At 45.8% G+C, this 27,876-nt stretch overlaps 1 protein-coding gene across 2 annotated transcripts in view; it reads right to left on the reverse strand.

Moving 5' to 3' along the window:
* Positions 1 to 366: 366 nt before the first annotated feature.
* Positions 367 to 27,876, reverse strand: part of RCAN2 (regulator of calcineurin 2) — a 285,683-nt gene continuing 258,173 nt past the window's right edge. For both annotated transcript variants that reach the window (XM_088467262.1, XM_088467263.1), the window contains one exon: positions 367 to 5,393. In XM_088467262.1, the coding sequence (XP_088323388.1) occupies positions 5,233 to 5,393 (161 nt within the window). In that variant the 3' untranslated portion in view covers positions 367 to 5,232. The remainder of the gene's footprint in view (positions 5,394 to 27,876) is intronic.

Raw genomic sequence — 27,876 nt, forward strand, 5'->3', positions numbered from 1 at the left:
CATGAGCGTGCATAAATTAGCCCTTGTGATTACATACACAGCATGAGAGCCCTCAGCGTGAGGGCTGCAGTGTTTGCGATTAGTCAGACCTGCCGCATGGCCAAGATGGCTGCTCGATGTATGTCGATGTTACCAATATTAACGCGGGTATGCAACGTTGTACTCAGTGGGCATCCCTATGCTCGGTGATCTTTGCAACCATTACAATATTTTGCAGTTGCGTTGTGTACTAAATCCTAGCTGCGATCGCAGTAGCGTTCCTCTCTGAATCAGGCCCTATGTATTTTTTTTTGTCATTAAAGTCAACTTCTCGGTTTGAAATAACTTGAGCCAAGCAGGCTAAATAATCAGAGTTTATTTTTTTTTTGTTCTACTGAAATTGTAACTAATTTATACAAAACACCATACTCAGGCGATTATACAAATGTACAAAAAAATGCATTTGCTTGAACTCATTTAGTCTGTATCTAATAACAATCTGCATTCTATTTAGGCTACGGTGAAATGCGTTGGTGCGTAATTAACAAAGACTTGTACTGTTGTAACAAAGATTGACCACTCGTTTTTCTTTTTACACAAAATGATTTCTGCCATGCTGAGAATCTGAAACATGCCAAATGTTAGGTGTGCGCATGACAGTATAATGGCGAAACAGAGAACGCTATCGTGTCTACCGAAGAAATACAGATAATGATTGTATCTCACCTCGTAATATAGACCAAATGCTAAAAGTTGCCTTTTATGCTTGGCTGGCCGCTATATTGAAGTCCGGTTACTACTTCAGACGCCCATAACCCCAGTGGTACAACTGAAATGAAAGTTTTAGCAAATCCACACTATTACTCGCTGCTCCTACGCTGAAACGTTGCGAACATGCTGCCTGTAATAGTATGATAATGACATTTTTTTTGTTGTTGTTGTTGTTGCTTTAGAAATGTTAATTTTTACTTTTATTTTTTGGAAGATTGTTACACAGCAAAGGAACTGGAATACTATTATTACTGTCAAATGATCAGCTTTTATCTGCTTTCAGAAGAAAGGCGAAAAGGACCAATTTTTTTCAGCTGCAAACTGTTTTGTGTGCGACCGCCAATAAAATGGCCGTATTGCTTTCATAATATGCCCGTTGTGCGCAATAGCCAAGTACGATTGTCTTAAAGGGCACCTGTCACTTACACACAGCGAACTCAGCCATTATGTGGGCCGAACCAATGTGTACAGGACTGCAGACAATCATTTCATTAGGAAACAGTGACATGGCTGAAATACAAAATGGCTTCACCGTGAAGTTGATCATTTGGTGGGCTGGGCCAATAGCGAATCATAATCCAGCCAATATTCTCAATAGTTCCCAGTGACACAGAGAAAGTCTGTGACCGCCATTTATGACCAAATGCTCCCTTGTCATTTTACTGTATTCTAATGTTTTTATATACCCACAAAATGGCTGTCCCCGCCGTGTGAGGTCCTTTAAATGCACCAGTTATGATCTATTTGAAAACAATTTGCGTCGCTTTACAACAATTTATTTCTACAAACAGATTTTTTTTTTTTTGTCATTTTACCTAATAAATAAAAGGTAATTAGAGTGGATGTGTTAATTAATATTGAATTAGTTTATTATCTTTATAATAATAATCGGTGTGAGACATTTGTTTCAGCAAAGCCGATTTGCTGGAGAGGAACAAGTTGACCAAGTTTGAGCTTCATGTTTAAAGGTGGCGTCACACGGGAGGGATAACGCGCCTAGGACACAGCACGCAATTTCTGCAGCGATACATTGTTCACATGTGACACAAGACAGGCTCCTCAGTACAGCAAACGGTCTAGTTCCTCACCAAGACAGGGCCGAAACTAGGATATCTGTCACCCGGTGCAAGGTAGCAATTTTGCGCCCCCTCCCTTCCCATGCCTGGATTTTGTCCTTGCTTCTCCATAAGGCAGTGCACTAGTCAAACGTCCCTGGAATAGTGACTTACATTATTCCACACACAATAATGCCCATTACACATTGTGCCACACACTGTAATGCCTATTACCAAAGTGCCACTTACATATTTGCCCGGCACCATTATATGCCCCACAGTAAGGCTTCTAATTACTTTAAAATTACCCACTCATTGTCAGGGGTTTTATGCTCGTTGTCAGGGGTTTTATGCTCATTGCCAGGGGGTTTCATGCTCGTTGCCAGAGGGTTTCATGCTCGTTGCCAGAGGGATTCATGCTCATTGCTATGGGGTTTATGCTCATTGCCAGGGGTTACATGCTCGTTGCCATGGGATTTATGCTCGTTGCCAGGGGTTTCACGGGAGAAGATGCAGCTTTCAGCATCTTCTCCCGGCACTTGCACTGGCCTAACAGACACTAGAGGTCCAGTAAAGACCTCTAGCATCTGTCTCCTCCTTGGCGACGGCCATTTTTGGATGGCCGTTTTCTGACTCTACAGCCCCCAAGCCACGGTGAGTCATCCCTTTTTCACACCCTGCATTCCGGCACCCGGTGCACGTGCACCTCTAGCCCCCCCCCTAGTTGCGGCCCTGACCAAGAGGCTATATGGGAGCAGACAATGGGGGGAACGTAATAGGGTACGTGTTTTGTGACGATTTTTCAGTTGGTCCTGGGCAGAGATCTTATGACTAAGAGCAAGCACCAGGCAAGAGGGTCAATATCAACGCGACTACCGCACACGTAAGTGACCCTATTGGATAAGATCTGCCCGATTTCACTTACTAACATGTCCGACAAAGATCCAAACAATTTCCTTTGGACTTACGTCGGGGGGCAGAGGTTGTTTCAATGCTGCAATATCTGCTCAATTGTCCAATATAGCCCCAATAGCGCTATGTGTGCCCTGCATGATCTATGTAATGATTGACTGTGATCTGTCCTGTTTCCGCCATGAGCACTGAGAGCGGGGGAGCAAGACAGGACAGACCACCAGGAGAGGAGATCTACTTACACCGGCAATAGGGGTAAGTATAGCTAGAAGGTGGCAAAAACTACCAAGGGTAAATTTACTAAAGTGAGCGATTTTAGAAGTCAGTTTTAAAAATGATGTTGCCCATAGCAACCAATCAGATTCTACTTAATATTTAACTAGCACCTTCTAGAAGATAATAGCTTGAATCAGATTGGTTGCTATGGGCAACATCACTTTTAAAACTCACTTCTAAAAACTATCACTTTAGTAAATTTACCCCCTAGTATACAAATTGTTTAGGAAATACAGAAAACACCTAGATTTTAAAATCATCTCATCTAAGCATATTGTAAGGTTAATTTTTAATTAGGATAAGACATTGGGTCAATGCTGACAATAAATGTCCACATTTAAAGAGGTACTACTTTATCTTTTGTGAAGTTTACAGGTCACCGTTTGTATTTTTTGGGAAGTGTATATTAAAATAATTCTTTGTGGATGTGGACGGTGCTTGTGCAGCAAGGTGACCCACGCGGTCTGACTCCCACTCAACTTTTAAAGTGAGTGCTGGATCATTTGACAAAGTGTACTGTACTTTTTATGTGGTGCACCACCAACCATACTTAAATTGGGTCTATTTGTAATACATACACCTCTCTACTAATTAGGTTGGTTTTATATCAAATTCTAAATAAAAATGTTTCCTGTGCGGATTCGACATACCTTTCCACAGGAATCCCACTCATCTTTGTGCTGATTAGTAAATAGATATATACAAGTGTTTCCCTACACAGAGAGTGAAACAGATGGTCTCATACATTTAATTACTACTGGAAAATAAAAATCAGACATTAAATATAACTGCTGGTATTTCCGCTGGGGCAGCCAGAACAACCACCCGGTTCTCTTTCTATCACCATTCAGTGATCGGTAAATTGGACTGGTAACCTCCCTGCTGCAGAGAAAGGCTTTTATGGACCAACATTTCAGCTTATCCATTTACTACACACTGAGGGCCTGATTCAGAGCCGCTCGTAAGCGGCCGCTCGTTCGCTCTGAGCGATGTTCGCACATCTGCACATGCGTATGGGTCGTAATGCGCCAACCAGTCATTGCGGTAGGAAATCGTGCGCTCGCAAAACAGCGAGGGCCTGCTATTTTGAGTGACAGAATGAGGCGTATGTGGGTGGTAACAGGGGAAGGTGCTTGAAAACGGGGAGTGGAGATCCGAACGCAGGCGTGCCAAATGGTCAAAACGGGCGTTTTAAGGGTGTGCATAATTAACAAAGCAGCGTCATCGACCACGTCACTTAGTTGTCTTTTAGCCTGAACTGCTCGCAGTGATTGCGGGAAGTAAAACCTACCACAAGCACTGCGAGCAGTTCAGACGCCTTTTGATGTACTCGATTAATCTAATAAATAGCGGAGATGACGTATGATGCGAATGGCCAGGGGGCGTCTTTACAAAATAGCGAGCGCATGTTTCGTTCACTCGCTCAGACATAGAGGCGTCAACAGACCGCAAAGAGCAAGCGCTCTATTTTCTGAACGACCGTTCACAAATAGCGTCCGGCTCTGAATCAGGCCCAGAGGCACGGTCACTAACTCCTAGCAAATGGATAGGTGGAGCACTGGTTCATACGAAGGCCACGTCCGCTGTGTACAGGGGGCCTGGTCCACTTTCAGGGCACGAAAAACACAATTTAACTTTACAAAACAATGGGTGTAACAATGGTTGTGTCTGCGCCTCACAACCTGGTGAGCAAACAATAAACACAACAATTAGGAAAGGCTCGTTTGCACCAATGCATTTGAATTCTCTAATTAGTGCTTAAACCACATCACTTTAGAATTCCCTGTCCTTAGCAGTGCTCGCTCCCCCCTGTGTTGGGAGTATAGAGGTGCTACAGTGCGTTAGCAAAAATGCTGCACTTTCTATCTGGCTCTGCAAGCTCTGCTAAGTGCATCAATAGCGCATCAAAGCATCAATAACGCATCAATGCATTGGTGTTAACGAGTGGTACCAATATTCTTTTTTTGCCTTTCTGATGCGTTACTGTATTTCAATACAGAAATCCCGTCCTGTAACAACACGTTCTGTACAGTAGCGGAAGGGACTTGTAAGATTGCGGTGTCTTCAGGCACAGAGCCCGTTCATGGTGATATAGCTACGGCTTCCATATGGTCATGTGCTCATATTACCGCGTGGCAATAACATCCCTATAAAAATGAGAAAATCCTACTTTCTAAAGGAAGAAAAGAGGAAAAACATCTGTGCCATAAGGATTAACATTGCTGGCTATGGAAACATATCACATGGACTTGGTTGGGGGCAAAGCCGGGCGCCGCGTTGGGATGATTCGAGGTTTGGGTAAAAGCTTTGGGTCTTCTTCCTCCTCCAAGTCACTGTCACACACATGGACGACAACACTGGGGGTGGACTCTGTTCCTGCATGAAGTTCGTACTTCTGGCCTGCAGAGAGAAAAGATACCAAAAATGAAAAAAAAAAAAACAACTCTCAAACATATTGACCACCATTGTCTCCTACAGGAGGCAGCCATTTTGTGGGATGAAGCAACATTTATGTGAGTGCAGCCGATCTACGCTCTAGGAGCCAGATGCATCACTGAGGCAGGCACGCCTAATGTTGATGAGGTACTGGTCTATAAGGCACAGGCAGGTATTTAATATTCATGAAAATTGGTTCAACCCACAAAATGGCTGCCTCCAATGTCACTGTAGTTAGGTGGCAAATACTCTGTGATAATCATGCCTAATAAAACTGAGCCCACAGCAATTTCATCAGGTCCGCAGGGGAGGACATGCACTGTTTGATTGCCTGTGACAATGGGGTTGCTGGTTGTCAGATGCTGCACCCCTGTAACTAGGCAGGCCGAGACAGAGGGCCCAGTGCACTGAGCCTCAGGAGACGAGGCCTCCTCAGTACAATAATAGTTCTGCTGCAGTCGATGGATTATCAGCCATGCTGGTAAACATGGTCAGAGTATGATTCTCATTTGGTTTATGTATGCGGACTTCTTCAGACAAGACGAACAGGCTCCACTAATGCTGAACGTCCAACAGCCATATCCAGAGATGGCCGCCAATGCCACCGTGCTTATGATTGTGTCTACGGAGCAGCTGAGCGAGAATATGTAAATGTCGTAGTCGCTGGGACTTTTATTGAGGCGACCACAGACGGCTTCACGCGGCGTACTTCATACTTCTGAGTAACCCTAAGGGACGCGCAAAATGGCTTCGGTAACCAAGATATTTACTGCATATGGGATGAAAAAAAAAACGCCTGCATTTTAGTCACCACCCTTCCTGTCGCCACCCACAAACACTCCCCTGCCTGTGAATCACTTTGCGAATGAATCCTCACTGCGAGCGACAACGAAAAAGCAACTTGAGGCGTGCGCAGTGCGGCACAGACACGTGCACAGACCACCGATAATTGCTGAACTGCGCAAACATCAACACTGCGTACAGTAGATCTCTGAATCAGGCCTTGCTTGCCGTCATATGGCAGTCAGGTCGGCACAGCAGGGGGGGAGCAGTGCCGAGTCATAGGGGGGGCATGGCAGGAGATATTACAGGTATTATCGTGGCCCCGACCCTGCTATGATGATGTGATTCAGCGTGAATCGCTTCATGCCCCCCACCCCTATGTTAGGAGGCTGGCAGTGAAACTTGCCTGTTTTTTCTCCTGCCCGCTCTGGGAGAGTAAGCAAGTGTGAACCAGGCCCTGACTATTAAGGCGATGGGTACGATGGGTACGGGTCGCCAGCGCTCAGGATCCCGGTGGTCAAAATCCCGACGCCAGCATCCCGACAAGGTTAGGATACGGATACCTGTCGGTCAGTATCCTAACCCTCTCCCTAAGCCTCCCCGCCCAGTTGCCTGAATCTAACTCTCCCCCTAGTGCCTAAACCTAACCTCCCCCTCCCTGTACCCTAAACGTAACCGTCCCCCTTTAATTGCCTAAACCTCCCCCTAGTGCCGAACCCCAACCCCTATCCCTAATCCTCCCCCTAACCCCACTACTTACCTTTGGGATGCCAGCGCTGGGATTCTGACAAGTGTCGGGATTCCAGCGTTGGCATTTTGACCACCGGCATCTCTTTTGTTGAGATACTGAATGTATCCCACTTGAAGACCTAGTTCAAATGCTATATATAATCATATAATCTTGTAGCATGAGATAGCGTCAGCATCCTGCCCATTAACATATGATTTTCTAATGTTTTCTTAGTGTTGAGCTATTTTAATTATATATATATATATGTCCATGTTCCTTTAAGACAATTGAGATTATTATTAGTACTATAGTAAATACAGACTGCGCCAATGTATATTTACTGTGAGCTCCTGAACGTATTTGCGTGCTACAATTCTGATAACGTGCAGATGCCTTGTTAATACTATGTTGTTGTTTTTTAGTAAAGCAGATTAACTGGCCCATAGTGTGATTGCTGGATGTCACCACGGAACCTTTAGTGATGTGATGTAATTGGCAGGATGGGTATTGTATATCCAAGTCTCCCGTACTTCATTGCCGTGCGGCTCCGGGTCTCCGCATGGAAATAATGACTGGGTTGTGTGTCACTAGCCAGCACTATATCCCACAGTAGATCATTGGAGCACGTAGGACTGAAAGCAGACGTCGCTATTGTGAGCTTCGTGTCGGCGTATCCCTGTGATTAGCCTGTTGTCAGGAACGCTGCCGGCTGAAAATCGCTTTCTGCCACTCAAAAGACTCCTGGAACATTTCATTTAGTCTTTGTACTTGTAAATGGCCCTTTAGTGGCTTCATGTTGAAACACAGAAAAAAAAAGAGTAGAAAATGTGTAACTACTACAAAACACAGAGATGGGAGACAGACCGGGGAACAGGATCATTTATACAGCGGAGCTGGAAAAGCCACCATGATATAGCAGAGCAGCCTTTACATTCACTGTGTGTAGATATTTCAGCTACATAGGTGTCAAGATGACAGTATTCAAAGTGCAGATCCGGCACGTGGATCTGGCGGAAGACCAGCGTTGTTCGCAGTTACTACTAAAATACATCAAGGTCACGGAAGTAGTCCCTAAAAACCAAACCCCAACAAAATGTGCGCAGGTCTTGGTTTTAACTAGCGGGAAAAGTCCAACGTGCGTCAATGTGTAAGTAGTGCGGAATATATACAGTCAGGTGCATAAATATTGGGACATTGACAGAATTTTCATATTTTGGCCTCTACTCACCACCACAATGGCTTTGAAATGAAACAAACAAGATGTGCTTTAACTGCAGACTTTCAGATTTAATTTGAGGGTAATTACATCCAAATCAGGTGAACGGTGTAGGAATTACAACGGTTTCTATATGTGCCTCCCACTTTTTAAGGGACCAAAAGTAATGGGACTATCAACTCAAAAGCTATTTCATGGACAGGTGTGTGCTATTCCCTCGTTATTTCATCATCAATTAAGCAGGTAAGGGTTTGGAGTTGATTCTAGGTGTGACATTTGCATTTGGAATCAGTTGCTGTCGACTCTCAATATGAGATCCAAAGAGCTGTCACTATCAGTGAAGCAAGCCATCATTAGGCTGAAAAATCAAAACAAACCCATCAGAGAGTTAGCAAAAACATTAGGTGTGGCCAAATCAACTGTTTGGAACATTCTTAAAAAGAAAGAACGCGCCAGAGAGCTCAGCAACACCAAAAGACCCGGAAGACCACGGAACACAACTGTGGTAGATGACAGAAGAATTATTTCCCTGGTGAAGAAAAACCCCTTCACAACAGTTGGCCAAATCAAGAACACTCTCCAGGAGGTAGGTGTATATGTGTCAAAGTCAACAATCAAGAGAAGGGTTCACAAGAGTGAATATAGAGGGTTCACCACAAGATGTAAACCATTGGTGAGCCACACAAACAGGAAGACCAGATTAGAGTTTGCCAAACAACATCTAAAAAAGCCATTACAGTTCTGGAACAACATCCTATGGACAGATGAGACAAAGATCAACTTGTACCAGAGTGATGGGAAGAGGAGTATGGAGAAGGGAAGGAACTGCTCATGATCCAAAACATACCACCTCATTAGTGAAGCATGGTGGTGGTACTGTCATGGCGTGGGCATGTATGGCTGCCAATGGAACTGGTTCCCTTGTATTTATTGATGATGTGACTGCTGACAAAAGCAGCAGAATGAATTCTGAAGTGTTTCGGGCAATAATATATGCTCATATTCAATCAAATGCTTCAGAACTCATTGGACGGTGCTTCACAGTGAAGATGGACAATGACCCGAAGCATACTGCAAAAGCAACCAAAGAGTTTTTTAAGGCTAAAAAGTGGAATGTTATGCAATGGCCAAGTCAATCCCCTGACCTGAATCCGATTGAGCATGCATTTCACTTGACAAAACTGAAGGGAAAATGCCCCAAGAACAAGCAGGAACTGAAGACATTTGCATTAGAGGCCTGGCAGAGCATCACCAGGGATGAAACCCAGCGTCTGGTGATGTCTATGCGTTCCAGACTTCAGGCTGTAATTGCCTGCAAAGGATTTGCAACAAAGTATTAAAAAGTGAAAGTTAGAATTAGGATTGTTTAGTTTGCCCCATTACTTTTGGCCCCTTAAAAAGTGGGAGGCACATATAGAAACCGTTGTAATTCCTACACCGTTCACCTGATTTAGATGTAATTACCCTCAAATTAAATCTGAAAGTCTGCAGTTAAAGCACATTTTGTTTGTTTCATTTCAAAGCCATTGTGGTGGTGAATAGAGGCCAAAATATGAAAATTCTGTCAATGTCCCAATATTTATGCACCTGACTGTATGGGCATAATGCAATGTGTTGTTACCAGGGCTGCCATCAGCCAGGGCACATGTAAGGGGCCTGAATAGTGAAGGGGGCCCGTGGCATGACCTGCGACCCGCGGCTATACTACGGACTACATCCTGCATGATTTACTTGTACTGAGCCCCACGATTCCTGATGGCAGCCCCATTACAGCTGGTTTCTATACAGTATATTTCCACACATAAGACAAGAGGACACGGAACCCTCTTACTTACAGGACAAGTACTGTAATAATGTACTGAGTGTAACGGGCAATATCTTAGAACAGGGGTGGCCGAACTCGGTCCTCGAGAGCTACCAGCAGTTCACATTTTCCAGGTCTCCTCACAGAATCACAAGTGAAATAATTAGCTCCACCTGTGGATCTTTCAAAATGTGTCAGTGAGTAATGACTACACCTGTGCACCTGCTGGGTGACCTGGAAAACGTGAACTGTTGGTAGATCTCGAGGACCGAGAAACGAAAGGACTGAGGGGACAATGTAAGCGTAGGCACAGTGCAATGACCATGTTATCGTTTGTGTACTACACAAGGAAATAAGCCAGTCCTAGTCCCTCATTTATTGTCATTGGAGCGCAGATGAATACAGAGAGCACAATTACCTAAACACATATATTTACCGCACCGTGCGTGTAACTGGTTAATAAATGACCTTCAAGAGGTGCAGACCCAAACACTAATGGGACATCAGGGGTTATTTTCTGGGGGATTGCAACTCAAGAACAGTTAATAAAAATCCTCAAAGAACGACTCAAAATCTTAGGGATGTAGTCAGTTTACTTATGATCGGGATGCCGGCGGGCAAAATCCCGACATCGGAATCCTGACCTGCGGCCTAAACACCAGCGCCGGAATCCCGACATCAGTTGAGATGCTGACGCTGGAATCCCGACAGCCGGCATCCCGATCGTAAGTATATTAGGGTTAGGCACCAAAGGGGGGAGGGTTAGGCTTAGGCACTAACTAGGGGGGTTAGAGTTCAGGATTAGGATGCAGTAAGGGAGGGTTAGTGTTAAAAGGAGAAGGGGGAGGGTTAGCAGGGGCGTATCTATAATGGGTGCAGGGTGTGCGAGGAACACGGGCCCCTGGGTCCAGGGGGGCCCCACACCGTACACCCTGCACCCATAATATTACTTACCTCTCCAGAGTCCCACGTCGGCGCGGGGGTCCGGCGCCATAAAACGATTGGAAAATGGTGGCGGCCATTTTCCCGTCGTTTGCGCATGCGCAGTACAGGGAAAATGGCAGTCGCGGCCATTTTCCCGGTGACCTGTGCATACATTATAGACTCTGGGCACACTCTAGTGCCCAGAGTCTATAACTCCGGCACTGGCTGCGCACAGCTCAGTGCGCTGCCGGCCAGAGAGGAGGGGGCCCATGTCGGAGACTGCACACGGGCCCCCTCCTCTCTAGAAACGCCCCTGAGGGTTAGGATACTTACCAAGCCCCTGTCGGGATTCTGAGCCGCTGTTGGTCTTTTTACAGCCGGCATCTCGACTGTCCCGTCTACCATACCCAACCCAAATCTTTTATAGGCGGTCATCATTATGGAAAAAGATTAACTCCATTTCATATAACACTGACCTCTGTGCAGCATATTATAGTTTTTCTCGCCCAGTTCCAGGAAACATGATGTAGTAATAAGAACAAGCACAATTATTATTATTACTATGGTAGATTTATATAGAACCATCATTTTATGCAGCACATTGCGGAGAATGTTAAATCGTGCATGACAGTCATTGCCCCGCTGGGGTCTGAATGCCCCAACACACAAACATTGAGGATCATTTTGTCAAAGATAATTGAGTTAATTGATGTGCATGACAAATATTCTCTTCACATCGCTGTGTAATCCATGGCGCTAACTAAGTAAATGGTAATAATGTATTAATAATGTTTTTTTACATTTTTTTTTTTGCTGTATCCGCGTCTTTATGCTAATGCCGCATCCAGTGGTATTCCTACTAAGATGCCCACTGGTTGTGGCGCTAATATGTCACACTATCGCAGACGGCACCAGCCAAATGGAGGCACAGATTATCCATCTGAACATGGCCGCCTATGCCAGTGCAACTGCGTCTTTACACACTGTCACTTGTCATGACATGCCCGCGACTGCCTAACAACCCCATTACTTAAAGGTGCCCACACACTAGACAATTATCTGCACGATTCGCACACATCGTAACGATAAATCGTTCAAATTTGTGCACATCGTGCAGTCTCCGGTCCTGCGGGTCGTTCATCGTATCTTCCTTCCGATCCTACCTGCTGCAGGTAAGATCTGGCAATCTCTCTAACGATACACTGGAAATCGTTAAGGACGCCCGATAGTAGATAGTTTGACAAAATTAAAACTTCATGCACGATGTCCAGGACTGCCAGATAGCTGTCGGGGAGTTCAAGGGAAATGGTTAATGACATTGCATCGTTTGCCAGTCGCTTAGTGTGTGGGCACTATTAGAGATGCCCGCAACTCGGACGTAGGCGCAGTACTTCCAACATAGGCCAACAGCGTGAATATCAGCATTGCGTAAATATATATCGCGAACCTCTAAATCAGGCCCTATGTTACATCACTGACAATGCTGCCTACGTCCACTTCATCAGTAAGGAAACAATTCATTTACATCCTGACGACTACGCCACATTTTACAGAGTTGTTGCAATGGATTAAACAGAGCCTCATGCACTCTGCGGGCTCTCAGGAGGGGGAGTGAGGTACAATGAAGAACACAGTGACTGAAGGAGATTATGGTACAGCAAGCTGGGCTGCTTTACAAGAGGAAATTATTTGATTCCTCCTTACCCCGCTGGCCTGCAGGGCTCAAGCTAATTTTTCAGCCACAAGCTGACGTCAGAACTGCCAGCCAGCACCACCGGCCAAGTGGTCTCTGATGGTTCCAAGCAGCTTAGTGGTTAGAGAGACACAAAGAGAACGATCCCTTAGCACAAGAAGTAAATCGCCTCCCTGTCCGCTCTCTGGCTGATAAAAGACAGCTAAATGTCACATAATTTCTGCAGTCTCAGAAAAACCTTTTATCCAGAAAGAATCCTCCTGCTGCTCTTTGTAACCGACAGTCAGGTGAATAGGCCTTTCCATTGTACGTTATTCCATTATAGAGTCATTTAAAGTACTAATCTTTAATGCATCCTCACCCACCACCAGCTACTAACAAAGTATAATATTTGCACAACTCCTGGTCTTATGTGCCAATCATGGGCCAGATATTGCGGTTCTCCAAAAATCACCGGTGTGGTCATAGGTGATAGGACTGTCCCCTACACAGTACAGGTAACTGCCTACTGCTGAGCAATATCTGCTTACATGCACAATATAGAGGTCAACAGTTTTACCTGATATTGGACCTGATTCAGACCCGATCGCTAAGCTGCGGACGCTCGCTTGCTAAAGGGGCCGGGTATGCAAATCAAGCGATCGCTCTTTGCGGTGTAAGGACGCCATCTATGTCTTAGAGAGCGATGGCTGTGAGCGTACTCTGGACTATAAAACCTCCCACCTGTCACTCGTTGCACACGTCATCTCCAGGAAGTGTGTGTTTAAATCGGGAACATCGAGGGCCATCGGAGCTGCTCGCAGCGCTTGTGATAGCCGCAAGCACTCCGAGCAGTTCAGGCCAAAAAATAAGCAAGTGACGTGTTCAATGACGCTACTTTGCTAATTATGCACACCATTAAACTCCGTTCTGACGCCCAGACACGCCTGCGTTCGCACATCCACACCCCCGTTCACAAGCACCTTCCCCTGTTACCACCCACAAACGGCGCTATCTGTCACTCAAAGTAGCGGCCAGTCTGTGTACAACGAGTGCTCGATTCCCGATCGCTGAGACTGGCATGCGCACACGCATTGCGAACCATATGCATGCGCAGATGTGCGATTATCGGCAAGAGCAAGCGAGCGCAGCTTAGCGATCAGGTCTGAATGAACTCCATAGTGCGAGCATATTCTGCAGTGCTGTACAAATCACATTTATTCACATATATCTGTCCTCACCCCACTGGATCAATCTTTTCCATACGGTCAGGCTGGCATTTGGAGATATGTCATATTCACCACTGATTTGCATAGTAAGCTGTCTGCTCCTGCCACTGGTGCACTGGCAGTGAAAGGTTGAACGGAGGGGTCCGGAGATAATTATTTTATCATTAACGGTTATTTATATAGCACACACATATTACGCAGCGCTTTACAAAGAATATTTCAGTCCTTCACATCGGTCCCTTGCCCCAGTGGACTATATAATGTATATAATCACATAGACACACACATACAGTCAGGTGCATAAATATTGGGACATTGACAGAATTTTCATATTTTGACCTCTATTCACCACCACAATGGCTTTGAAATGAAACAAACAAGATGTGATTTAACTGCAGACTTTCAGATTTAATTTGAGGGTACTTACATCCAAATCGGGTGACTGGTGTAGGAATTACAACGGTTTCTATATGTGCCTCCCACTTTTTAAGGGGCCAAAAGTAATGGGACAAACTAAACAATCCTAAATCTAACTTTCACTTTTTAATACTTTGTTGCAAATCCTTTGCAGGCAATTACAGCCTGAAGTCTGAAACGCATAGACATCACCAGACGCTGGATTTCATCCCTGGTGATGCTCTGCCAGGCCTCTACTGCAAATGTCTTCAGTTCCTGCTTGTTCTTGGGGCATTTTCCCTTCAGTTTTGTCTTCATCAAGTGAAATGCATGCTCAATCGGATTCAGGTCAGGGGATTGACTTGGCCATTCCATAACTTTCCACTTTTTAGCCTTAAAAAACTCTTTGGTTGCTTTTGCAGTATGCTTCGGGTTATTGTCCATCTGCACTGTGAAGCGCCGTCCAATGAGTTCTGAAGCATTTGACTGAATATGAGCATATAATATTGCCTGAACACTTCAGAATTCATTCTGCTGCTTTTGTCACCAGTCAAATCATCAATAAATACAAGGGAACCAGTTCCATTGGCAGCCATACATGCCCACGCCATGACACTACCACCACCATGCTTCACTGATGAGGTGGTATGTTTTGGATCATGAGCAGTTCCTTTCCTTCTCCATACTCTTCTCTTCCCATCACTCTGGTACAAGTTGATCTTTGTCTCATCTGTCCATAGGATGTTGTTCCAGAACTGTAATGGCTTTTTTAGATGAGGTATGGCAAACTCTAATCTGGTCTTCCTGTTTTTGAGGCTCACCACTGGTTTACATCTTGTGGTGAACCCTCTATATTCACTCTTGTGAAGTCTTCTCTTGATTGTTGACTTTGACACATATACACCTACCTCCTGGAGAGTGTTCTTGATTTGGCCAACTGTTGTGAAGGGGTTTTTCTTCACCAGGGAAATAATTCTTCTGTAATCCACCACAGTTGTTTTCCGTGGTCTTCCGGGTCTCTTGGTGTTGCTGAGCTCTCCGATGCGTTCTTTCTTTTTAAGAATGTTCCAAACAGTTGATTTGGCCACACCTAATGTTTTTGCTATCTCTCTGATGGGTTTGTTTTGATTTTTCAGCCTAATGATGGCTTGCTTCACTGATAGTGACAGCTCTTTGGATCTCATATTGAGAGTCGACAGCAACTGATTCCAAATGCAAATGTCACACCTAGAATCAACTCCAGACCTTTTACCTGCTTAATTGATAATGAAATAACAAGGGAATAGCCCACACCTGTCCATGAAATAGCTTTTGAGTTGATAGTCCCATTACTTTTGGCCCCTTAAAAAGTGGGAGGCACATATAGAAACCGTTGTAATTCCTACACCGTTCACCTGATTTGGATGTAATTACCCTCAAATTAAATCTGAAAGTTTGCAGTTAAAGCACATCTTGTTTGTTTCATTTCAAAGCCATTGTGGTGGTGAATAGAGGCCAAAATATGAAAATTCAGTCAATGTCCCAATATTTATGCACCTGACTGTATATACTAGGATAAATATTCTGTCAGAAGCCAATCAACCTACCAGCATGCTTATGGAGTCTGGGAGGAAACAAGAGCACCAGAAGGAAACTACAAAAACTTGGGGAGAACATACAAACTCTGCACAGATAGGGCCATGGTCAGGAATTGAACTTGTGACTTCAGGGAGATAAGAAGCAGACAAGCTGGGGGCATAGCCAGTCCTCTCCATAATGTGGTTACACTCCCTGGCCTGAAACTTCCGTCCGGTACCAATGAAAGCCGCTCTGCCATCCTGGCAAGAAATTATACCTTGGAAAAGTTGGTTACCACATTGTAAGACCGTCTCCAAAAATACAGCCCACGGCTCCTTATTTATTAGGTCACTTAGATCACATGCACTAACTTTGCATAAGGACCAATAGCTGGGACTGAAGATCCCTGTACGTCTCACACTCCACCTATGTCATACGTTCTCTACTGTTGCTGCGTCTTTACACATTGTCTACCTAATCCTCCCTAACCCCTGTCCCTGCTGCGTGTTTCCTTATTTCTAGACTGTAAGCTCACAGTCACTGTGACATATGTACAGAGTGATATCACTTTATGTAACCATAATTGTACACCACTGTGGAATGTTATGATTGTTTATAGCACCCCCGTATTACACAGTACAGCGAATATGAAATCAGTAACCTCACTTACTACCCCATTGGAGCTCAGGTGATACCCTTGCCTCTAATAAGGACCAATGGACACTTTAATGTGGTGGGCTATCACTAGGTGGAGATGCCAAGCTCCAGAAAGGGACAAGCTGGGAAAAGGGGTGGTGCTGGTTACACTGGGCCTGATTCAGAGCCGCTGGTAAGCGGCCGCTCGTTCGCTCTGAGCGATGTTCGCACAACTGCGCATGCGTATGGGTCGTAATGCGAATGCGCAAAACAGTCATTGCAGTCGGAAATTGTGCGCTCGTAAAACAGCGAGGGGCTGCTAATTTGAGTGACAGAATGTACCGTTTGTGGGTGGTAACAGGGGAAGGTGCTTGAAAACGGGGGAGTGGAGATCCGAACGCAGGCATGCCAAACGGTCAAAACGGGCGTTTAATGGGAGTGCACCATATAGTAAAGGAGCGTCATCAACCACGTCACTTGGTTGTCTTTTAGCCTGAACTACTCGCAGTGATAGCGGGAAGTAAATCCTACCACAAGCACTGCGAGCAGTTCAGATGCCTTTCGATGTACCCGATTAATCTAATAAATACCGGAGATGACATGTGATGCAAACGACAAAGGTGCGTCTTTACAAAATAGCGAGTGCATTTTTCGAACGCTCGCTCAGACATAGAGGCGTCAACACACCGCAAAGAGCGAGCGCAAATAGCGTCCGGCTCTGAATCAGGCCCACAGTGCAGTGAGTGAGAGGTACAAATATCCCTGCTTAGTAGATTGCAAAGAATGTTCAACCTTTACGAAGCTAACTACATACAGGATGTGTCATTGGAAGACTGCAGATTGCCGGTTCGCTCTATTACATTTTACGCTGCCATCTATTAGTTAATGAATGTATGGCTCTAAAGAGTAGTAAATAGCAGTGTACTCCGTGTGAAATAGGAGAAAAAATTATTTGCTACAAAATTTGCACTGGAGACCTGCAGATAAAGGCACACCTCCACTAGAAGACATCGAACCGACTGCACGATTACGACATTGTAACCGTGCAGTCGTTTGTCAGTCTGTGATGAGCCTGCACTGACCGAGCAGTCAGTGTAGGCTCATCAATCATCTGCAAACATGCTCAACCTGACGTTATCGCCAGGTTGTACGGGAGCGCGCTTCGCTGGTCGTTTTAGACTTTTTGTTTTTAACGATCTGCAAACGATTTTCAAATGATAATTGAATGATTGAACGATAACGATATCGTTATCGTTCAATTTAATAGTCTAGTGGATGTGTGCCCTAAGTACCTTACATGATTTTCCAGTAGGCTACTCCATAGGGTGCTCAGCAGAAATATGATTCATACGATGACACATCGCCATGGTGATTCGTGTTACGGACATTGTACTGACTAACAGAGTACGAATACTAACAAGAAAGGCGCAGAGAAGCCAGAATCTGCGCTGTATGAGCAATGACAGCTAAAACTATAGACCAAGTTAATTAAGCTCTATTTCTGTCTGAGTAAGGTGCGACTTTATATAGCGATGTATTTTCTATTCTAAAATAAACTACCATATGCACTATGGGCCTGATTCAGAGCCGCTCGTTCGCTCCGTGCGATGTTTGTCCAACTGCGCATGCGTACGGATCGTAATGCTCATGCGCGAACCAGTCAGTGCGGCTGAAAATCGTTTGTTCGCTAAATAGCGAGTGCCTGCTATTTTGAGTGACAGAATGAGGCGTATGTGGGTGGTAACAGGGGAAGGTGCTTGAAAACGGGGAGCGGAGATCCGAACGCAGGCGTGCTTAAAGGTCAAAACGGGCGTTTTATGGGTGTGCATAATTAATACAGCAGCGTCATTGGCCACGTCACTGGGTTATTTTATAGTCAGAACTGCTCGCAAGATTGTGGTAGCAAAAACCAACCACAAGAATAGCGAGCAGTTCATACGCTGGTCGATGTACTAGATTAATCTAATGAATAGCGGACATGACGTAGGATGCGAGCGGCCAGGGGGCGTATTTTTTCAAAAAACGACCGCAAGTTTTGTTCGCTCGTTCAGACCTAGAGGCGTGAACAGACCGCAAAGAGCGAACGGTTCATTTGAATAGCCACCCCTATTTTCTGGACGAGCGAGCGCAAATAGCGTCCGGCTCTGAATCAGGCCCTATGTCAGTAATCTACTGGGAAAGGGGAACAGCCCTCTGCATAATGTTCCACTGACTCAGTGCCCCATCCATTGTGAAGGAATCAGTATGATTTACCGCTGGCTGCATGGCCGGTGGTTCAAATCTCGACTGCGGCAGCCCGGCAAGGGTGAAAATCCTGATCATTAATTAAGGTAAGTATCGCTAACCTTTCTCCCCCCCTAACCCTTCCTTAGGGATGCCTAACCCTAACCTCCCCCCCAAGTGCCTAACCCCTAAGTGCCTAAACTTAACCCCCCTTCCCCGCAGCCTAACCCTAAGTCTCCCGGGGGAATGACTAACCCTAACCTCCCCCCGGGGGTGCCTAACCCTAAACCCCCCTCCCCCTAGCCTAACCCTAATCCTCCCGGGGGCTGCCTCACCCTAAGTCCCTCCCGGGAGCCCCTAACCTAACCCTCCCCCCCGCGGCTGTCTGCGCCCGGCTTACCTTCGATCGGGCTCCCGGCATGGGTGTAGTAGGTATACGTCCGGCGGTTCAAATCCCGACAGAGGCAGCCCGGCAAGGGTGAAAATCCCGATTGTCCCTAAGGTAAGTATCACTAACCTAATTCTCCCCCCTAACCCTCCCTTTGGAGTGCCTAACCTTAACCTCCTCCCCCAAGTGCCTAAACCTAATCCCCCCTCTAAGTGCCTAAACCGAACCCCCCCTTCCCTGCCGCCTAAACCTAAGTCCCCCGGGGGGGTGCCTAACCCTAACCTCCCCCCGGGGGTGCCTAACCCTAACCTCCCACCGGGGGTGCCTAACCCTAACCTTCCCAAGGGGTTGCCTAACCCAATCCTCCCTCCGGGGGGGCATCGGGATTTTGACGCCTGTCATTAGACCCTTGCCGGGATTAGACAGTAGGGATGTGAATTCACATCGCATCGCTTCGCAGGCCTTGTGCTGATGCAGAACAATTCTAGGGTGGGAAATAAGCGCCCCCCAGCTGTTAGAGAACTACACATCCCAGCATGCCTTGCTACAGTTTTGCTTCTCGGTGCAGAAGAGATCGTCACGGTTGTCATAGGAAGCGCTGCAGTGCAAGTCCCCATGAAGAGGGATAATGACATTTCCAAGCTACAGTCCCAAGTAACAATATGCAAATAAAACCAATGCAAAAGAATCACAGAATTCTGGGTAATCCCAAGGCACCGCTCAGGCATAAGATGTCATTTTAGGAGCTATACAAGACATAGGTAATATTCTTTTCAATCTACAGATAACTGGCAAAATAAAGCAGATAGGGCCTGATTCAGAGCCGGACGCAATTAGCGCTCGCTCGTCCAGAAAATAGGGGTGGCTATTCAAATGAACCGTTCGCTCTTTGCGGTCTGTTCATGCCTCTAGGTCTGAACGAGCGAACAAAACTTGCGGTCGTTTTTTGGGAAACTACGCCCCCTGGCCGCTCGCATCCTACGTCATGTCCGCTATTTATTAGATTAATCGAGTACATCGACCAGGGTCTGAACTGCTCGCTATTCTTGTGGTTGGTTTTGCTACCACAATCTTGCGAGCAGTTCTGGCTATAAAATAACCCAGTGACGTGGTCAATGACGCTGCTGTTTTAATTATGCACACCCATAAAACACCCGTTTTGACCTTTAAGCACGCCTGCAATCGGATCTCCACTCCCCGTTTTCAAGCACCTTCCCCTGTTACCACCCACATACGCCTCTTTCTGTCACTCAAATTATCAGGCATTCGCTATTTTGCGAGCACATGAATTTCGACCGCACTGACTGGTTCGCGCATGCGTATAACGATCCGTACGCATGCGCAGTTGGGCAAACATCGCTGGGAGCGAACGAGCGGCCGCTTACGAGCGGCTCTGAATCAGGCCCATAGTTCAATAAATGAGGGATACAAGTTCTAGTACAATTAAAATGTCCTTACTTAGAGCACTCTGGAGCAAGTTCTAAGGCTCGTCATGAAGAGAAATTCGGACAACAGGATGCACCAGCCATTTATTGAAAAGTGAAATATTTGTAACAAATGAATTCGTCCTTTGACTGGGATTTTTCTTTTTTTTAAGAACAAGGTGTATCAGGAAAGGATGTCATATATACGGTCAGCCGTAAGAAAAGCAAGTATGCAAATGCCGCGATCTCATGCTTAGAGATTAGTACACCCCTTATGTCTTATCGTGCAATTGCAGTCTGAAGTTAGATGCCTACCAGCCTGGACTTAAACGCTCACTTTCAGACGTCATATCCAGGAAGTGTATGAGAACATTGGTACCATCGGGCGACATCGAACCTGCACGCAGTGCTTGATGTAGACCTTAGGCTACCGCAAGCACTGCGAGTGCTGCTGTCTTTATTCTCTCGTATTACCTGTATGCTGACGCTGCGTCTTAATTATGCACGCCCTTATAATGGTGTTAAAACGCACATTTCCTTTGTCCATCCTCTGTCACCACCCACAAACGGCCCACCCTGTCACTGAAATTAGCGGGCTGGCTGTATGCTGAGAGCGATCATCTCCCGATCGCTGTGACTGGTTCGCACACGCGCACTGCGTCTTTTACGCATGCGCAGTTTGCAATAATCGTCCGGCTACGAGCGAACGCAGCCTAGCGAGCAGGTCTGTATTGGGTCCTCAGTACTCCCCATATCCTGCTGAACTGTTACTGTTCGCTTTCACCCATCGATGCACATCCATGTGATTTTGGACGGCTAATTTGATGCATGCGCAGAGCGATATCTCAGAAAATAAATCATGGGCAGTAGAGTAAAAATTGCTCATTCCTTCTGCAATCTTTGTGACTGCCAGACAAAATGCATTTTAGTGACACTAGACTATAGAGAGAGCATTTTAGTGACCTCCAGACAATACTATCAATACTGATAGCAATTTACTGGCTACCTTACACCACTGAATGCATTTTTGTGACCGCTAGACAATATGGAGGGCATTTTGGTGACCATCATAAAATGCAGAGAATATCACAGCAACCACCATATAATGCAAAGGACGTCGTAGTGACCGCCATATCATGCAGAGCATCAGTGACCGCCATATAATGCAGAGAGCATTGCAGTTCCTACCATATAATCTAGGGAGCATCATTGCCCACCATATGCAGAGAGTGTTGCAGTGCCCACCATATAATGCAGAGTGTAGCAGGGCCTTCCATGTAATAAAGGGATTGTCACAACAATCCCCATATAATGCAGTGTGTTGCAGTGCCCCCATATAATGCAGGGAGTGTAGCAGTGCCCGGTATGTAATGCAGAGGGTATCACAGTGACCCTATATAATGCAGAGAACATCACAGCAACCACCATACAATTCAGAGGACGTACTGTAGCAGTGACTGCCATATAATGCAGAAAGCATCAGTGACCGCCATATAATGCACAGACCATCCATGCTCACCATATGCAGAGAGCGTTTTGTGCCCACCATATATTTTAGAAAGTGTTGTAGTGCCCACTATATAATAGTGTCGCAGTGACCCCCATATAATGCAGTGTTGCAGTGCCCTCCATGTAATGCAGAGTAGGTCGCAGTGACCTCCAAATAATGCAGTGTCGCAGTGGCCGCCATATAATGTAGAGAGAGCATTACAGTTCCCGCCACATAATGCAGTGGGCAGTGCCAACCATATATTGCAGAGTGTCGTACTGTTCGCCATGTAATGCAGAGTGTTGCAGTGCCCGCCATGTAAAGCAGAGAGTGTCTCAGTGCCCCCATATAATGCACAGTGTCGCAGTGCCCATTATGTACTGTAGAGAGTCGCAGTGACAGCCATATAACACAGAGACTATCAGCAGTGACCCACACTTAACACAGATAATATGAATACACCACAAACACACACTATTTTACACCCCCCACACACAACATTAATAGATCACCCCACCACCACAGACAGTATTAAAATACATAAAATAAATATATAATGAAACACACACACACACATTTTATATACCACACACACACACATTTTATATTACACACAAACACACATTTTATATACCACAAACACACATTTTATATTACACACAAACACACACATTTAGATATATATTACATACCACAATGTAATTGCTATCAGGGGTGGAAATTATCCTGCAATTTGCGGGGAACCAAGAAAGGGGCGGAGTTAGACATATTGACTACTCCCCCTGCATGTGAGCCAGGGGGAGGGGGGGGGGGCTTGTCAGGAAGCCTGCCAGTGCCTGTGGCTGCAAAGAGCACTGAGCGTTCTGCACCTGTTTGTAGCCTCCCCCGTGAATCAGTGGTGGCTGCACTGCTGCACAATTTGCATATCCACTCACACAGATGAAGACCTGCCACCGGCAAACAACTGCACTGTGCCCGGCAGGCCAGTCTGACCCTGGTGCTGCGGGCAATTAGTAATAGGAGACAATGGAGAGGTGCCCCCTGCAGGGCTGGCGCCCGCCGGCGCCCGCCTCCATTGTCTCTGGCAGTTCCGCCCCTGGTTTTGCTATAGAAAATGCTGTTCTTTGATTGGAAACTGTTGTTGGCCACAATGGAGGACACACTGAACAACTGTAGAGTTCTTCAAGTGATTTGTGTCACTACATCGCCACCTGGTGATGAAATTTGTAACTTTTTTTTCAATAAATAGCTAGTGCGTCAACTCAAGTATCTGTTGTACAAATCTCTCTTCATTACGGACCTTACAACTCACTCCAGAGTGCTGTAAGTAGGGATACTTTAATTTTAACAGCCCTGAATGTTGTAAGTAGGTGTCTTCGCATAGGTGGGGCTCCCTGTGTTAATTAAGAGACTGATCATGCTTAAAAGCCAAATCAGCTCTATTTTCATGTCCCAAAATGCCACTTAACGTTCCCAAAGAAACCCTCCCTCCAGTCCAAGGTATTGCCTGCTTGCTAGACCTTGCACAAAAAGAGTGAAGCCTGGCAAGGACACATCTATGAGCAGCAATGGAATTTCTACCTATTGTCTGTCCCTCATCTCCCCATAAATAAAACCTTACCCAGACCCAGCTTAGACTGCTTTCTACTATAACAGGGAAAGGACCCTAATACTTCATGAGGAACAAGTATTACAAAGGAGGAAAACATTTCCTTTTCCCTGACCCCCCAACAATTATGTCTTTTTGCACCTGTTTGACGCAGACAAACAGGAGAACAGCTCTGAGACAATGAACTGCAAACATCAATAGTAAATGAAAAGACTATGGACAGCCTTGGAGTAAAGATGGCCTCGACCATCGATGTTTAACATCCTTCGATGGTTAAGCATCAATGACCAATGGTTTAGCTATCGATGGCGGAGATCCAATAGTTCTCCGCCAATGATAGCACAGAGCCACGCAATTTTTTTGTTCTCCCCATGTGCTGATACATGGAGCCCCGGACTTGACCCACAAAGCCCTGCCCCCATCCAGAAACAATTAAAGCAGAGATGACCATTGGTGGATGAAACCATTGATAGTTTCCAGACGACTGTTTCATACCATCAAGGTCAACCACCAATGGTGTTAACCCACCGATGTCCATACCTACTTCAGAGGCAAACTGGGGTCTGGTTGCAGTAAGTAACCTCTTTATTGCATCCAAAATAAGTGCAGTTCTGGGAGTAAAGAGATACAAAGGATGTACTGAGGAGAAGCCGAAATCAGATGGTCAGATGAGCCATCTGTCACTCTATACTCAAAAAGCAGATGAGTACATGCGTGGCACACGCCAAAAGAGCCTACAAGTTTATATTCCACAATTCCACAGTGAATGATTCTGTATGTACTATTGTGGAGTGGGTGCACCCCCCGCGGCGTGGTCACATCCATTCATCTCCAGAGCGGGCATGGCGAGTGCCACCAAATACCAAGCGAGCATGAGCGATTGAGCAACTCATCTGCCGGTGGAGCAGCGCTATCCGGGTGGGAATGGAAGGGTTTGAACTTTGAAGCTGCACGGGGATTGAAGGGTCAATCGTAACAAACCTAACCTAACAAACCAAGTAAAAAGCTGGACAAAAACCTATACTGTATGCCACGGACATCCCAGTCACCAGATCCCAGCCCAACTGAACACTTTTGGGAGATGGAAGAGCAACACCGACAAGTTTTCCACCATCATTGGCTGATAGAATTTCTCGTAGAAGACCGGTGTTGCACCCTTACAATATAGTCCCAGATACCTCTAGAATCTATACCAGGTACACTGAAGCTGTTTAGTAGTAGTTGTATTTGCTCAACCCCTTATGAAGGGACAAGAAATGCAAGTGAATAACACATGTTATTGAATACTGGGCCTGATTCAGACCCGGTCGCAAGCGCTGAGTGCTCGCAACCGGGTCGATGTTTGGCCACTGGGCATGCGCACGACGGAGCTGGCTCCGTCGTGCGCATGCGCGAGACCTGGCTAGCGACGGGTGCTCCGTCGCTCCGGGTCTCGCACCAAAGGGGGCGAGCTGTCGATGGTGATTGACAGCTCGTCCCGTTTGGTAGGCGTGGCCGGGGGGGTGGCTTCACAAACAGAGACGTTCCCAAGCGAACGCCTGCCGTTTGTGGGCAGCCCCACTGACATCACCAGTGATGTCAGTGATAGAGCTTCCAGCTCTGTTAGAGCCAGAAGCTCTCTAGGGGCTTGTGGCCACGAGACCCTACCACAAGGGTCTCGTCGCAAGCCCGATGGTCGCGATGGTCTTGACCATCGCGACCATCAACCTAGCCGCTCGCTATAGCTGTGGGTCGTCACCCACAGCTACGAGAGCGGAGGCCGCTCCAAAAAAAAAAAAAAACGCCCTGATTCAGAGCGAGCGCTCTTTCAGAGCGTCCGTCTCTGAATCAGGGCCACTGTCTTTTCCCAAATGATACCCATCAACAGCCGCGTAGCATTACAGCCCTATAACCTGCTTCTCACCCTGAGGATCACACACTGGAAGCGTGGCCAGTATTGTGACATGATGGCGTCACTGCAAGTAAACCGAGTCTTGGTAATGTCCTGTGGAACAGGGAGTTAGGAGAAAAGGGAAGTCATTTGCAGCGCAGGGTTCTCAATAAAGTGTTTTATTTCCTGTATATTACTGGTCCTGTAGACATAGGTTTTTATTGGTCTAATTTATTTTGGTTATTACTTGGAGTAAAACAAAAATAGGGTATTTACCAGCTCACAGCCATCTTCAACCAAAGCCAAAAGAGGCAGAGAATACAGGGTATAAACTACATTGGGCCTCATTTACTAATGAGTTTTATCACCAAAACGAGTGATAAATGTCACTGTGTATGATAAATGGTGCTCCAGCCAATCAGCTCCCAACTGTCAACTGTTAGAAAAATGACAGTTGGGAGCTGATTGGCTGGAGCACCATTTATCATACACAGTGACATTTATCATTAGTTTTGGTGATAAAACTCGTTAGCAAATGGGGGCCATTGTATGAGAAAACAGCCCATGTAGCAACACCCAGACAGTCATCCTCAGGGACTCATTAAAGAGCACGCTGAGTGTAAGAACTATAAAAGAAAAACATTCTATTCAAAAAAATATATATATATACTACGAATAAAAAAAACCCAAAAAAACAGACCTTACCTGCGAAAACCATCACCTGACAGCACTGCCCATACCGGTAACAGGTACCAGCTATGAGACCAGCCCCCTGCCTCTGTACCCTGTTATCTGAGCTGTACTAGACAGTAAGAACCAGCAGCCCGCTTCCAGGTAAGAGAGAGAGTAAAGGTGCCCATCCACTAGCAGACAGGAAAACGACTGCACGATTACGACATTGTAATCGTGCAGTCGTTTGTCAGTCGTTCTGTGCAGGCTCATCAATCATCTGCAAACATGCTGAACCTGACGTTATCGTCAGGTTGACCAGCATGTTTGCACGATGATAGATGTCTAAACGAACAGCGGGCAGGCGCAACGCTGGTCGCTTTAGACATTTTTGCAGACGATGTGCAAACAATTGAATGAACGTTATTGTTAAATCGCTCAACTTAATCGTCTAGTGGATGGGCAGCTTCAGTGTGCTATAAGTGTACAACAAATAAATAAACATATTAATAGGAAGCTGGTGAACTACTGACGAATTACTGACAATGAAGAGTGTTCATGGTCCAATTTTGCAACCTAAGGAAGTCTTACACCATCCGCGTGTCTGTGCTGATGTGGCCGTGTGGCAAGGACAGGATGGTGTGTACAGGAAAAGGCCGGGGTATATAATCTTGGAGGAAGAGACCGTTCCCGTCCCCAAAGTTTTGCAGCACTATGCAACCTTTCCATAAAGCCCATTGCACAATGACAGCGCACCAGCCCCTCGTACAGTCACATCATGTGGGAATAGGACTTTAATATTTCCGCCATGATTTCTCTGGACTGCAGTATTAAAATTACAAATATAATATAAAGGCGGCTGAGGACAGGTTCTAATGTGATAAATAGAGCTGATTTATAATGTAATAAAAGATGATACAATTCTCCCTATGTGCCCTCATGCTGACACGGCCATTACTGCACCCAGATGATTAATATGTCAGTGACTCCGGCCTGGGCTGCAGTGTTCTGCTGCCGGCATAGGGAGGCAATCACTTGCAGCGCAGTCACCATAATGACACTATAAATTATACCTGTCCACCAATACGCCAGCACAATCTACACACTGCACGTCATCCGATTACAGGCCTCAGACACCATTCATGTCGTCTGTACACATGATTAATATCATCTTATGTGTCCAGCGTGACACATTCTGTCTACACAGAACTAATAACCACATACTAGGAAACAAGGCACGCAACACGCATGTGGTTCTAGGCCAAAGGCCTGCGCAGTGTCTGTGAGGATCCATCTCGCATGAACAGATCGATGACTACATGTATCCATATCACATAACTAGTTCAATGTCTGCATCTACCATGTCACATGCCTCACACAATGTCTGCATGTATGTATGTATGTCACGTACCTCCTGCTACATACTGCACATATCCATATCACATGTCCTGTCAAATGCCAGCATGTATCAATATGGCATTAACTGCTCAATGTCTGCATATATCCATGTCACATGATCCGCTAAATGCTGGATGTACCTATGTCACATGCCCCACATGTAGCCATGTCACATGCCCTGCCTGCATGTAACTGTCACGTGCCATGATAAATGCCTGCATGTATCCATGTCACATGACCCACTAAATGCCTGCATGTATCCATGTCACATGACCCACTAAATGCCTGCATGTATCCATGTCACATGACCCACTAAATGCCTGCATGTATCCATGTCACATGACCTGCTAAATGCTGGATGTATCTATGTCACATGCCCCACATGTATCCATGTCACATGCCCTGCCTGCATGTAACTGTCACGTGCCAT

The sequence above is a fragment of the Taudactylus pleione genome, unplaced genomic scaffold, assembly GCF_031769625.1.
Source record: "Taudactylus pleione unplaced genomic scaffold, aTauple2 ptg000070l, whole genome shotgun sequence".
In the NCBI taxonomy this organism is placed as follows: Eukaryota; Metazoa; Chordata; class Amphibia; order Anura; family Myobatrachidae; genus Taudactylus; species Taudactylus pleione.